General features: G+C 39.3%; 1 protein-coding gene across 2 annotated transcripts in view; it reads left to right on the plus strand.

The window, feature by feature from the left end:
* Positions 1–14,669: 14,669 nt before the first annotated feature.
* Positions 14,670–15,753, plus strand: part of NUCKS1 (nuclear casein kinase and cyclin dependent kinase substrate 1) — a 32,661-nt gene continuing 31,577 nt past the window's right edge. For both annotated transcript variants that reach the window (XM_051998524.1, XM_051998525.1), the window contains exon 1: positions 14,670–14,737. In XM_051998524.1, coding sequence (XP_051854484.1) covers positions 14,721–14,737 — 17 coding nt within the window. In that variant the 5' untranslated portion in view covers positions 14,670–14,720. The remainder of the gene's footprint in view (positions 14,738–15,753) is intronic.

The following is a 15,753-nucleotide window of genomic DNA, read 5'->3' on the forward strand; positions in this document are numbered from 1 at the left end:
CATTTTTAGTTTATTAGTTCTCCTTTTTTCTGTTTTGTTAATGTGTGTTTGTAAGGATATGATTTTGTTCCTGAGGAATACTTTAGCTGCATCTCAGACATATTATTATGTTGTTTCATCATTATCATTTTTTTATGTGATTGTTAATGTTTCCATGATTTATTCTTTGACTACTCTTAATTTAATATTTCATTGTTAAATCTCCATATAGGTCTTTATCATTTGTTTGTGGTCCCTGAATCAATTAATGGTTTTATTGTATTATGGTCTATAAAGGATGTTTTAACTATTTTTTCCTTTTTTATATTTGTTTGCAATATCTCTGTGCCCTACTACATGATCAGTTTTTGTAAAAGTTCCATGCATTGTTGAGAAACATATATTCTCTTGCTATGAGATTTGGAAGATATTTGCCTTAAGTTTTTAAACTCATTTCCACAATAATTCTTTTAATTTCATATTTTCTCTTTTGTTTCTTCTTTTAGACTCATTTAAAACTGAGAGAATATTGAATTCTCCAGTCACTATATTATGTTATTGTCTATGACCTCTTGAAGTTCAAATAATTTTTCTTGTGTCAATTTGTATGCTAAGACATTTGGAACCCCTAAGTTTATTACTGATATTGGTTTGTTATTTATATTTTTCTTTCAGCATAATATAGTTTGCTACTTTTAATTCTTTTTCTAATTTTTCCACTCTCTCTCTTACTTGATTTTCAAAATACCTTTTGAGCTCTTCAGTGGCCTGAGATCAATTCTTATTTTTCTTGGAGGTTTTAGATGTAGGACTATTATCATCTGAGTATGTTTTGATTTTCCTTGTCACCATAATAACTTTCTGTGGTCAGAATCTTTTTCTGTTGTTTGCTCATTTTCCCAGATTATTATTTGTCTGCCTATTATTTTTGCCAAGCCAGCCATTAATTCTGCTTTCATAATTCTGATTTCTCTTTGAACCATTAAGAACAACATGTTTTGGTTCCATGTGTCCCCCTTCCATTTTCCCCTGCCCTTCACACAAATACACACACACTGTACTAAGGAACATTATGGCTACTTGCTTTGATTATACCAGCTCCCCTGAAAATACATTTATAGGAAACACATTAATCTCTTTCCCCTTCCCCCATCATGTATAGTATGGGCCCAAGGCAGAAGCTCTTTGAGGGCAGTGTCTAGAATGTACAGCAGGCCTTCATCAAGACTCATTCTCTTCAAAAATTCTGTACCTCAACATCCATCTTCCATGCTCTCTTTTACTCTAGTATTAGAGGATGAAATAGCCTCTTATCAACAATGCAGCCTCTCTCTTTCTGTACATATGACCCCATCCCTTCTCAGGCTCTTCCAGGAGTTTACTCCTTCAATCAATAATCTTCAACCTCTCACCCACTTGCTCCTTTCCTACTGCCCAAAAATATGACCAAATCTTTTTTATTCTTAAAAAAAAACCTCCTCTCTCCATCATCACATCAAAATATTGTTGTTTTTTTTCCCCATAACTAAACTACTAGAAAGGCTTTTTACTTTTTACTTCCATAAAAAGTACTCACTTTTTCATTTCTTCCCTCTTTGCAACCTGACTTCCAGACTCACTCCCTAACTGAAATTTTTTTCTCATATTCCCAATAATTTATCCCCAAATTCAGTAAAATTTTCTCATTCCTCATCCTTCTTGACCTCTGCAACAGTTGATACTATTGATCATTGTCTATTATTCTATTTACTTTCCTTCCTGACATTTCTCTTGCTAAAATTTTCTTCCCCTTTGTTGTATAGATCCTTACCAGTCTTCTTTGCACATTGATTATCCAAATACCCCCTAGGCCTTTATCCCGGACCCTCTCCTCTTTTCTCCTTAAATTCTCAGTCAGTCCCATGGATTCAATTGTCATCCGTATGCAGCTGTTCCACAAATCCAACTGGCTCTCTCCATTTCTTTCTCTCTCTCTCTCTCTCTCACTCACTCTTTCTCTCTCTCTCTCTCTTTCTCTCACTCTCTCACACACACACTCACACACACACACACACAATTCATATCCCTTTCCTCCAGTCCTCATCTCCACCTTCACCTTTCCCTTTTATATCCCACAGGGATCTCAAACTCCACTCCTTCTTTTTCCTCCTACCCTCACCTCGCTTCCTGATTTCTCTGTTTCTGTAGAGGGTCATCGCCATTCATTCTATCACCCAGGCTAGCAGCTTCTTTAATTCTTCACTTTCATTCACTAACCATATCTAATCAACTTCTGATTCTGATTCCTCCGTATCTTTTTCATTTTTCCTCACCATCAGTCTTGATTCTAGCCTTTATTCATTCATTCATCTGTTCCCAGGACTTTATGACTTTCTCAGGCTTTCCTGAACTATTTGTGACCTCTTAATTGATCTTGCATCTAGTCACTCTCTTCTCTAATTCATCCTCCATTAATCTGCCAAAGTGGTTTTCCTAAGGTGCAAGGATGAACATGAACTTCTGCTTAAGAAGTAACTCCCCTTTCCCTTTAGATTAAAATATAAATTCCTTTGATCAACATTTAAGTCTTTCATAATCTGACTTCAACTTATATTTCCAGGCAACTGTATTGGATAGATAAAGAGTACTGGATCTAGAGTCAAAAATATTTGAGTTCAAATATGACCTCATTGTGTGACTGTCAGCAGTCATTTAATTAACCTCTTGGTCTCAATTCTCTCACCTATAAAATGGATATAAAAATAGCACCTACCTCCCACGAATGTTGTGATGATAAAATGAGATGACATTTGCATGATGTTTTGCAAACCACAAAGTACCATATAAATGCTAGTTATTATTCCATTATCACTGCCTCTGGATTAACAAAATTGTCCTATTTACTGCATTTCCAGCCTCTCTGCCTTGGCACAATATTCTCCATCCTCACCTCTGCCCCTGGGAACCCCTCACTTCCTATAAGGTTCAGTTTGTGTTCCTTCCTTGCAGAAGTTTTCCTCCCAATTTCCCCAACAGTCCTCACCAACAAACCACTGTGTATTTATTGCACATACAGATATGCAGATTTATCATAGGAACAAAATGTAATACACTTCAGGACAGCAACTTGTCTCATCATTGTATTGGTTGGAATGCCTATTTAACATCTAGGAAAAGGTCGGTGCTGCTTGATTGACAGGCATTTTTGTGGCTGCCCAGTCGCTTAGGCTGTGATTCCTTCGTGACCCCATCTGGGGTCTCCTTGACAGAGATACCAGAGGGGTTTGCCATTTCCTTCTCCCACTCATTTTACAGATGAGGAAACTGAGGCAATGCTGAGGCCAAGTTTGAACTTAGGAAGACAAGTCCACCTGACCTCAGGCCCAGCATGACTCTGCATGAATAGAGTAGTCATGAAGGTGGGAGCAGAACTAGGGGACCAGAACATTATATTTGATCGATCATATTTAGTTTATATACTATTTCTTCTGGGGCATAAGCCTACTAAGGGAATCTCTGGATCATAGAGTATAGATATTTAGTCACTTTAACTGCATAATTCCAAATTGCCTTCTATAATGGTTACACTGATTCACAGTTCTACCAATAATGTATTAAGAGCATCTATCCTCCCACAAGTCCTGCTGTTAATATTGGCTGTTCATGTCTTTTGTTCTCTTTGCCAATTTTCAGGTTATGAAGTGAAACCTCAATGTTGTTCTGATTTGCATTTCTCTCATTATTAGAGATTTGAAGCATTTTTTCACAGAGTTGTTAATAGCTTACAATATTTTGAACATTATTGATATCCTTTGAATATTTATATATTGGGGAATGACTTGATTTTATACATGTTGCTAATTATTTTTAATTATTATTTTTTGATTAACAGAAATCCTTTCTTTTTTTAATTATAGCTTTTTATTGACAGAACATATACATGGGTAATTTTTCAACATTATCCCTTGCAATCACTTCTGTTCCAGTTTTTCCCTTCCTTCTCTCTACCTCCTCCCCTAGATGGCAGGCAGTCTTATACATCTTAAACATGTTAAAGTATATCTTAAATACAATATATGTGTACATATTTATACTGTTCTCTTGTTGCATAAGAAAAATTGGATTCAGAAAGATTAAAAATAACCTAGAAAGAAAAACAAAAATGCAAGCAGTCCACATTCATTTCCCAGTGTTCTTTCTTTCTTTGGGTGTATCTGGTTCTGTTCATCACTGATCAAGTAGAACTGATTTGGATTCTCTCATTGCTAAAGAGAACCACTTCCATCAGAGTTGATCCTCATATAGTATTATTGTTGAAGTGTATAATGATCTCCTGGTTCTGCTCATTTCACTTAGCATCAGTTCATTTAAGTTTCTCCAAGCCTCTCTGTATTCATCCTGCTGGTGATTTCTTACAGAACAATAATATTCCATAACATTCATATACCACAATTTATCCAACCATTCTCCAATTGATGGGCATCCATTCAATTTCCAGTTTCCAGATACTACAAAAAGAGCTGCCCTTCCCTTCTATATATATATATATGTATATGTATATGTATATGTATATGTATGTATGTATACATATATATATATATAATATATATATATATAATATATATATATATATTATATATATATATATAATATATATATATATATATATATATATATATATATATAATATATATATATATTTCAGTAGTAACACTGCTGGATCAAAGGGTATATACAGTTTAATAACTTTTTGAGCATAGTTCCAAATTGCTCTCCAGAATGATTAGACCTGCTCAAAACTTCAACAACAATGCATCAGTGTCCCAGTTTTCCCACATCCCCTCCAACATTCATCATCATCTTTTCCTGTCATCTTAGCCAATCTAATAAGCATATAGTGGTATCTCAGAGTTGTCTTAATTTGCATTTCTCTGATCAATAGTGATTTGGAGCACTCTTTCATATGAGTGGAAATAGTTTCAATTTCATCATCTGAAAATTGTCTGTTCGTATCCTTTGACCATTTACCTATTGGAGAATGGCTTGATTCAGAAATTCCTCTTTCAAATTATCCTCCTCCCAAAAGAGAACAAAAGAAAAATTCCTGTTACAAACATGTATAATCTAGCAAAGTAAATTTCCACATTTCCACATGTCTAAAAAAAAGGATATATGTGTATTTTTTTTATTGTGTATATAAACAAAAACATGTATCTGTATATTTGTATACATACTATATATATTTGTATATATACTATAATTGTATATGTATATACAATATTTTGTATATATACTATATATATGTATTATATATGCACACATACACACACATATAGATGTGTTTTATTTTATACTCTAAGTCTTTTATTTCTTTATCATAAGTTGAGTATCATGTTTTATCAGTAGTTCTCTAGAATCATAGTTGGTCATTATACTCATCTGTATACCTAGGTCTTCCAAAGTTATTTGTCTTTACAGTATTGTCATTGTACAAACTGCTCTGGTTTTGTTTATATCCCTTTTCATCAATTCATACAAGTCTCCCCAGGTTTTACTATTTATCATTTCCTATATCACAATAATATTTTCATCACATTTATATATCAGCCATTTTCCAAATGAGTGTCCTCAGATTGCAATTCTTTGTCACCTCAAAAAGAACTACACATATTTTTGTATATCTTTAGGTAGAGTTTGTTAGGACTAATGCTTACCATCTTTCTAATTTCTCCCTTGTCCTTCTCTTCTTTTCCTCCTATTTCCCTACTGAGTAAAATGCATTTCTATTACCATTTTTATTTTTATTTTCAAAACATATGCATAGGTAATTTATAACATTCACCCTTGCAAAACCTTGAAGTTCAAATAGCCATTTTCCTCTCCCCTTTCCCCCTTTCACTTGTACACCCCTAGTAGGTGAAATAATTTTCATCTTTCTTTTCTACTCTTCCCACAAGTATATTCCTTCCCCCCCTTTTACATTCTTCTTTTAAATTCATCAAAATGTGCTGCATATAACAGAACACTTCCATATCTTCTAATTAGACTCCTTCTCTGCCTCTTATGATGATAGGGTTATAAGGGTACATATATGTCATCTCCTCATATCAGAATGTAAACAGTTTGTTCCTGTTTTAAGTCCTTTTTCACTTTTCATTCATATTTTCCTATTTATATTTCCTTTAACTTGTATTTGAACTTGTACTTGCACTTCAATGTTGTACAGCTCTAGTTTTCATCAAAAATGCTTGGAATTCTCTATTTCATTAAAAATCCATTTTCCCCTCTGTAGAGTTATACTCACTTTTTCAGCTGTTATTCTTGATTGTAAACTTATATCTTTTGCCTTCTGAAATATATTCTAGATTCTGCTTCTTCATAATGCTGGCTGCTAAATCATGAATTATCCTTAGTACTTGTTTTGTTTTCCTTTCCTGTTGCTTTCAGTATTTTTTTCTTTCACCAGCAAACTGTATGTTGGCTATAATATCCCTAGGAGTTTTCATTAAAGGGCTGACCAGTTGATTCTATTTCTACCCTGTTCTTTGTTTTAAGACATATGGGCAGTTTTAGGATTTTTTGAAATAGGTTCTTTTTGTATGGCTTTCAAGCAGTCCAGTGATTCTTTTTCTCACTCTGTTTTCCAGGTGATTTGTTCCAGTGTTCCAGATCATCAATGAAATACTTTTCATTTTCTTCTATTTTTCTAGCCTTTTGACTTTGCTTTTAATATGTCTTGTTGTCCTGTGGAGTCAGTGGCTTTTCTTTTTTCCCATGGTAATTTTTAGGGAGTTCACTGCTTGAGTGAAGCTTTTACCTTTTGTATCTTGCTGTTCATTCCCTTTCCAATTCTTTTCTCCAAAGCTCTCATTTCTTTTCCAATTTTTCCCTCCAGTGCTCTCATTTCATTGACAAGAAACATTTTTAATTCCTTGGGGGGGAACCAAATTTTTGCTTCATTTCTTTTATGAATTCTAGTTAACTTTGTGCCTAAGTTATATTTTTCTTTGAGACTTTGCTTGTAGATGTTTTATAATCATTTTCTTCTTGGTTTCTGTTTTGAGTGTCCCTGTCACCATATTAACTTTTTTTTAGTTAGATTATTTTTTGTTTGCTCACTCTTTTAGCCGGCTTTCTGACTTCAGACTCAATGTTAGGGTCTGTGCACTTTTGGAAAGAAAGTCTAGGCAGGTCTTATTGTTGCTTTCTTGGGGATATCAAGTGTTTTATTCAAGTACCTTAGGAACTGTAAGTTCCTAAGTTCTGTAAGAAGTTCAGTATTCCCAAACTTATCTGTTCCAGGACAAGTCTGATCATTGCTCTTCTGGTCTGAGTTCTACAAATCCCTGACCTAATTTTGGATCTGAGAAACATCTAACTAGATTAACATCTAGTCATTATTAGTCATCTGGAAAGCTCTGCTGGTTCAGTCATAAAATTGCAGGTTTCTCTTTGTTTTAGAATTCCTGTCCTGAATGTTCCTATGCAGCTCCAGATTAGCTAGACATTGAAACTGAGATCGTGCTTTTCCCATGGGGTCTAAGCCACACTGCTATTCCTTACTGCTGATTTTGTTCTTGCTTGGTATACTTAATAGCATACCCTCTAAGCACCAAGTACTGGCCGATTGATACTTGTAAGGTTCCCAGTCTTTTTATAGAATGTCTTTTATCATAGTTGCATTCATTAATGGTTTCCTTTCTACCATTGAAGTCTTTTTTAAAATTTCTCACTTTGCCTCTTCACCCATTCCCTTGTATTCTGTCTTCTTTAAGGATAATATAAATTATTTTTTCTTCATTGCTAAGGTAGCTTTTGATTGGGGTACATTACACATTTCTTCACTTGTAGACCAGATGTTATAAGGTTTATTTTAATGTTTCAGACTTATTTCTCCACTTAATTTCTATTTGACTACTGTTTTCACTCTTTTTCATTTAGAAAGAAATCTCTTAATTTCTGTGTTCTTTTATTATTGTCTTGTCTTTACTCTTCTTACATTTTTGCTTGAGGTATTTGAAAAGCAAATAATTTCTTCAGGTCTGATTTTCTTTTGGGAATGTTTAAAATGTATCTTTGTATTTAAACATCCATCTCTTTTCACATAAAATTATTCTAGATTTATCAAGATAGGTCACCTTGGAATGCATTTTTTGCTCATTAGAACACATTCCATTCCCTCCTATGTTTTCTTGTGGGTGCAGAGGCACTATTGTCTTGCCTTATTCTAATTTACTTTTCTTTTACATTTGAGCGTCTGTCTTCTGGATATTTGCAGAATTTGTTTTTAAGAAATTGTTCATTTTAGCCACTATGTATTTTAGAGTTTACAGCAAGGGTTTATTTTTTAGTTTTTCTGGGGCATTTTGTGAATTTTTCAATTGATACTTTGTTTTCTGTGTTCAGAAGTTCTGAGCAGTTTTATTGCATTATGTTGTTTGTTCTTTGACTTGTGTTCTTTTAGTAGACCTATAACTCCTTAAATTGTTTCTATGTATCATATCAATATGTTTTACTTGTATGAAGATCATATTTTCTTTTAATATCATTGCTTTTTGTTCTTTTAGATTATCTATTGCCTTCCATATATTTGCATTCTGTATGTATTTTATTTCTTGGTAAGGCTTATTTATATACTATGGATCAGTTTTTCTATCCTAATGATTTTTTATGCTTGTAAGCCATAAATTTTTTCATAATCATATTATTCAAAACTCTTATTTCTCTTGTGAACCATTCTGAAACATGCTGTGATTCTGTATTCTCTTGTGAATTTATAGATTCCTCTGCCTCATCAGGTGGTCAATTTATTTTTCTTTGTTTTGCAATACCTTGATATTTGAACTTTTTTACCTGCTCAGGAGGCCATATTCCCTTTTGCTATTATCTTCCTAGTCGTTTTATCTTCATATGCTTGGGGTCTTTGAGTTTTCTTCCTCCAGAGAGCTTTAGTAAGTTCTTTTTGTTTCTCTTATCTTCCACTATTGCTTACTTTCTGACTACCTCCTCTCTTGCCGGCTAGATCTCAAAACATCTTAGCCTCAAAGCATCCAGACTAGCAATTCCCGTAGGAGCAGTTCATTAGTTTGCCAGCCTTGGTCTCTTCCCAAAACAACTTTTGGGAGGACAGATCTGGCTCCATGGGTATGCTAGGCTCTTTCCCTCAGACTTAGTAGAATGTTCAAATGTTCAGACAGCATATCCTGTCCCCCTTTTCTTCCATTATTCTATTCCCTGACTGAGTTTTGTTGCAGTTCAAAGAATTTTTATGCTACTGTCATAGCTTGAGCAAATAGAAAATGATCCATAAGAGTTATGTATTTACTTAGCAAACCATTAGCATTACCTATGTTTTATTGTATTTTTATTTATTTTGTTAAACATTTCCCAATTATATTTTAATCTAGTTTAGGACCTAGAGTTTGATACTTCTGAGGATAGAGCCCTGCACTAGAAAGTGAGAGACAAGGATTCTTTTGCAACCTCTGCTGTTAACTAGTTGTGCCATGGTTGAACACGTCATGTCATATCTCTATTGACTATGTGATTTAGTGGAGAAAGCACTAAGACTTCAGTCAGGCAGACCTAAGTTGAAATCCAACTCCAAATACTAGCTGTGGGACCTACAACAATAGCATCTACTTCTCAGTGTGATTGTGAAGATAAAATAAGACAATTTATAAAGCACTTTATAAAGTGCTCTGCAAATCTTAAAGTATTATATAAATTCTAGCTTCATTATCATGAATTTATAAAATTAAAGAATTGGACTAAATAATTTCTTAGCACCCTTTAAATTCTAAGCTAGATTATGTTTTATTGAACTATTAGCAAAATTTTCTTTCTTAGGCTCATTGGGTAATAAGAGCTTTAATATATAATTCAATATCCTTATTTTAAGAATGAGAAAACTGAAACCCTAAGTGGTAAAATGGGCAGTCCAAAGTTATACCAACAGAAAACAGCAGAGAGAGATTCGAAACCCAGGTCCACTGAATATCTACATCTGTTGCTTTTTCTCTTTCAGTCCATTTAGTTAATAATTAAGCTTAACTTTGTAACTAAGCTCATCTGAGAAACTCTTTCCTATCTGGATTCTGTGTGAATTGTCATGATGCAAATATGACTTGAGTTTTCACTCTAGTAAACCATACACAAGGCAGAAACATTAAACCCAATAGCAAAGTATTTAACTGAGACAGAATAGCAAGGTAGTAAGGCAAATTAAGCAACTGAATCATTCTTCGCTTTCTTTATACAAATAATCATTCACAAGATCCTGAGGGATTATAAATTTATCTCCCTAGTTTCCTACAGTAACAAAGAAGGTAGATTAAAGGAGATAAGACAATCGTGTGCCATTGCAGGAAAAAAACAAAACAAAAAATACTTCAGATTTCAATGTCTTTCACATTGGTGGAGCTTCTGCCTCAAATTTTCTTTGCCCCCGTCTCAGTCTACAATCTATCCTTCTTTACTCAGCAACCAAAATAATTTTTCTAAGCATAGGTCTGTTGCCTCCCCCTATTCAGAGAGCTCCAGCATCTTCCTGTTATTTCCAAAATTAAGTACAAACTCTTGTTTGGCATATAAAGCCTTTTATCATCTACTTTTCTTACGTTCTACCTGCTGTCCATGAACTCTGCAATCTAGATACACAGTCCGACTAAATCCCTTCTCTCTGTGACTGAACTGGCTCTCTCTCCCTCCCTCCCCCACCCCACCAGTGTTGGGGGTGCTCTCTGTGCTTTTTGGTTGCCTTGGCTTCCTTGAAGACTCAACTCAAAGCCTACCTTCTGCATGAAGTTTTTCTCAGTTCCCCCAGACAATAATGCCTTTCCTATCAGCACCTCATCTTCCACCTTCATTCCAATATACATAATTTAACAAAGGTGAAAAAAATCACACAACATTTGGACTGGGCCCACCAGTTTTGTGTTATACAACCTCACCTGGACCCTATTTCTAGGCAATCCTTCTACACAATCCTTATCAGCTCACTATACCCCTCTCCAAAACAGCTCTTCCAAAACTTTTTAATCGCCCTTAAATCTCTTAAGGCTTCCCTCCCCTCTATCCTGTCAATTGAGAAGCTTATAGAATTATTTTACAGAAAAAAATTGAGACTATTCCCCCGACCTCCCTTTTCTCCTCTTTTGCTCATATCACTCAGAAACCTGCCACCACCTCCTCCTTCACTCCTTCTCCCATTAAGAGGTGGCTCCCCTCTTTAGCAAGGTAAACCCCTCCACCTGAATATGCAATCCCAGCTCCCTTTGTCATCCCCACTCTCTTACTGAATCCTTTCTGCCTACAAACATATCCTTCTGTCCTCACTAATCCCTTTGTGGCCATTCTCCTTAGGAAGGGTATTTCAAAACCCCTACAGTTTGGCTTCCCAGTGATGTCTTTAATTCTCAATCCAATGTTCCTTTTCTCAATCTTTATTCTTGATCTTTCTGTGGCCTTTGACACTATGGGACACTACAGTTTTCCTGCCTACCAAATCACTCCTTAAGTTTTCTTTTCTAGATCCTCCTCTAGGTCACTGAGTGTCCTTCAGAGTTCTGTCTTGGGTCTTTTTCTCCTCTCCTTCTAAACTACTTCACTTGGGGATGTTATCCGCTCCTGTATATTTACTATCTCTATACTGAAAATTCTGAAATCTCCCTGAAACCGGTCCTGCCCTAATCTCTCCACTGAGCTCCAGTTTTCCATTTCCAATTGCCTTTCAGATATTTTGAACTGGATGTCCAGTAGAGATTTTAAATTCAACATGTCCAAAATTAAACTCATTATCTTTCCTTCTAAACGCTATCCCTTTCTAAACTTCCTTATTACTGTAGAGGTCAATACAATCCTCCCAGTCTACAATACTGTCAACCTAGATGTCATCTTCAACTCTCAATCTCCATATCTAATCTGTTGACAAGGCCTATCAATTTCACCTTTGCCATGGCTCTCAAATATGCCCTATTTCTTCCTCTGATATTATCACCACCTCCCTGCTAGTGGGTCTAAGTGCCACCAGCTTTTTCCCACTTCAGTTCATCCTCCATTCAGCCACAAAAGTGACTTTTGCTAAAGCACAGGTCAGACCACATCATCCTCTACTCAGTAAACTCCAGCAGCTCCCCTACCCTCTCCAGAATTAAAAACAGAATCCTCAGTTTGGTGTTCAAAGTCCTTTACAACCTATTCCTCCCCATTTCTTCTAATCTTGTACTTTACTTCACAAGATGTGCTCTTCAGTCAGTGACACTGGCCTTCCTTCTGTTTCTCTCTCACTCTGGGCATTTTCTCTGTCCTCCACGACCAGAATGCTCTCCCTCCTCAGCTCTTTCCACTGGCTTCCCTGGCTCCCATCAATCCTCTCTAAAATTCTGCTTTCTACAGGTGGTCTTTCCCGACACTTCTACATTTTGGTGCTTTCCCTCTGTTAATCATTTCCTATTTATCCTGTTTATGATTGGCTGGTATACTTTTGCTTCTTGTTTTCCTCATTCGAGTGAGGCTCTATCTTTTGACAGAGCTTTGCCCAGTGCATAGCACATGGAGAGCACTTAACCCATGCCTTCTGTTTCAATATACTTCCACTTAATCTTGTACCTCCCTCTAGAATGTATGTACTTTAGAGACAACAATGGTTGGGGGGGGGGGGTCTCTAGAACTTAGCACAATGCCTGTCCTTCCACTGTATCCTGTGGACATATTCTTTTATTTTAGATCTCTTCTTCTTACGTTTTTTCCATTTTATTATTCTCAAGATTTTTTTTAAATTTTGCTTGCCCTGAACACATAGGCTCTAGGAAAGGTATGAATACTCATGCTGATGTTTTTAATCTTTCCTGAATTATTACTATGCCAGGTACCCACTCATCAGCGAATAACAGAGCACAGTAATCCCTTTGCCTTGTTATAGTAGTCCTAAATAACAGTGTTGTCTCAAATAATTGCTAATTGTCCTAATAAAACAATCTCAAACCATGCTGCCAATTACTGCACTGCTTCAGCCTCGGCATTGGCTCTCTTCCAGCAGCATGGACCTAAGACAGCCGGCCAGCCAGCTTGGAGGTAAGGGAACCCAGTGACATTTGCCTCCAGAAAAGGCACAGGCCGGGCATTCATGGCTCTCCTCTTGGTTTGCTTTTTGTTTCTTCCTGGATTATCTCTACAGAAATCAATTAGAGCTTCCAAGGGAGAGCATTCCTATTTCCCTTTATGATTACTTAGAAGCTTATCTGTGATATGTAGCTTATTAATAAAAGCATGGGAAACCCTTCAACCTTATTCTCTGTTAAGATATGTTTAGGAGGAAATGACGAGTTTAAGACGTCTGCTTGGACATCTGATTAGAGATATCTGAAAGCCAGTTGTCAATGCTGGGTTGAGTTAGGATAATGGGGAATTAGCCGCAGAGAAGGCACAATCCTGATTTAAAAGACTTGAGGGATCGATCCTTTAAGGGGCCTTTTGGAACCCATTCTTTTACATTCAATAATGAATAATTCAAAAAATCCCACACATTCTAATGTAATATTCTTGAAGGCAGAGGCTGTTTCACTTTATCCTCTTGAAATCAAGAAAATCTAGATTCAAGTCTTTCCGATGATGGAGACCGAATGTGTGACGCTAGAAAAGACTCTCGAACAGATCCAAATCCCACACTGAGACAATAAATCACAGCTTTGGCCAAAAAAACAAAAAGACATTCCTAGAACTCTGTGGTAGACAATAATAATAAGTATTGCCTAAATGAGGAAGACATCCTCAGCTGCAGCTTTGGCTTCGGAGGCCCGGGCTGGCTGTGCCATCACAGGCCTGCTAACCCACCATCCCCCAAGACAACTGCCCGAAGAGTACTAAGTGACCCTCAGCCGGTGGGTGCTCCCAAGGCCGGGAGCGCCAATGTCATCAGCCTGATAAGGGCTTTCCGGTAAAAAAAGGCCGGGATAGGGAGTGGAAACAGTGTCTGCTCTCCAAGAGGTGCCTCCATTCGGAGGAGAGTTATGGGTCTCCTGGGGGGTGGGGCTCAAATCAGGGGAGGGGCTTGTGTATTTAAGGTCAATTTTTTTGAACCTATAGAAATTTCCCTCCAATTCCGAACCAGCCCCTTGTTGACGAATCTGCGACCCCTCGCTCAGGACTTGAGCTTTGTAGAGCATGGAGACCACTAGAACAGAGAAGAAACGAGCCCGAATTTATCCGACATTAGGTCACCGTAAATGCCACGTAAATTTACTTCATCCATCCTTCCAGGGCACTGCTGAAGGCGAATCTGCTGCTCGTGAGTGGGGGCCACGGCCAGGCGGCATCCATTTTTGTTTTGCGGCCGTGCGCTCTCACAGTAACTTCGGGAAACAGGATCCCCCTCCTTTCGGAATGGGCGGAGCCTATAGGGGAGGATGGGCAGGACCAAGTCACCGTGATGATTCAAATAGTCCAACAGGCGAGACGCCTCGGGCGGGTGCCGCCAATGGGTGGGAGGGCAGGGGGCGGGGCGCAGGAGACCTAGCGGGGTAGGTTGCACGGCGGCTTTGGCGCATTTTCGGCTGGTTTGATTCATCCATTTTGAAGAGACGGGGGAGCGGGGGGCTCAGCAGATCCCGGGGGCCTGAAACCAGTAGCGGCGGAGCCTAAGAAGCTAGCGGCCCGGGCCTCGGCGGCCAAAGTAGCTCCGGGGGGGGAGGGGCGCCCAGCGCGCGGGGTGGGGGGGGGGGCCTCGTCTCGGCTTCGCTGGAGGTCCGGTTTCGGCTGCGAACATGTCCCGGCCCGTCAGGTCAGTGCGGAGGGAGAGGCCGTTGTAGAAACCAGGGTGCGGCAGCAGTGGTGGGCCGGGGAGGAAGAGAAGGAGGTAGAGGGTGGACTTGGGGCGGGGGAGTGTATATATTTTGGGGGGGTGTCTTGCAAGGCCGCTTTCTTGCTGCGCGCCGCCGCTTCCCTCCGGAGGCCGGCGCGCTCCTCTGCGTGGGGGGAGGGGCGGGGGGCCTGACTGGCGCGCGGCAAGACCTGTGGGGGGGAGAGGAGGAGGCGGCGGCGCGCACGCGCGTGCCCCGATGTCTACCCCTCCCGCTCCAATCTCGCGCAGCGCGGGTTGTCTCTGCTCCTGCGGCTTGGAGGGGCGGGGGCTCCCTTGCGCTAGCGAGAGAGCGTCGCCGCCGCTGCCGAGTGGGATGAATTGCTCCTAGTGCCGAGCCCTGAGGGAGGTGGGGGTGAGGGGCGGGAGTAGGAAGCCAGCTCCCCCACCAGGCCCCACCCCCTTGGATTGCTGTCCTAGACAGAGCCTGGGGTGGAAGGAGAGGGTGGGAGTGTCACTGGTGAAGTCCTTTCTCGCCCCCCACTAGCGTTCCGCCCCCGTCGTCTCCCCACGCCTGCCGGGGGGCTTCGTCGTCTTTGGCGATGTTCTCGTCGTGGGGGCGTCGCTTTGGCCTATCCCCCGGTCCCACCTCCGAGCTTGCTCGGTGGCCCCGCCCATCTCGCGGGGGCGGGGGCGGGAGAGACCCAATCTGCGTTTTCTTGTAGGCCCCTAAATGACAGTCCTGGGCGGTAGGCGCGGCCTGAAATGGTCACTTCCCCGTCTCTGGGCCGTCCCCTTAGTCTTCGACTCGAGCTTGTTGGCGGAGACAGTCGTAGGCCGAGCTTGGCCCCTGTCTCCCCTCCCTCCGCTCCTCCCCTCCCCCTCCCCAGGGGTGAGCATGTGTCGAATCGGCCCCGCCCCCTTTCCCCGAATAGCTTGGGAGCTGGTAAACTCGGTAATGCGTCCGGCCCCACGCATTCCCAGAATTTCGGCAAGTT

This window comes from Antechinus flavipes, chromosome 4 (genome assembly GCF_016432865.1).
Source record: "Antechinus flavipes isolate AdamAnt ecotype Samford, QLD, Australia chromosome 4, AdamAnt_v2, whole genome shotgun sequence".
Classification (NCBI taxonomy): Eukaryota; Metazoa; Chordata; class Mammalia; order Dasyuromorphia; family Dasyuridae; genus Antechinus; species Antechinus flavipes.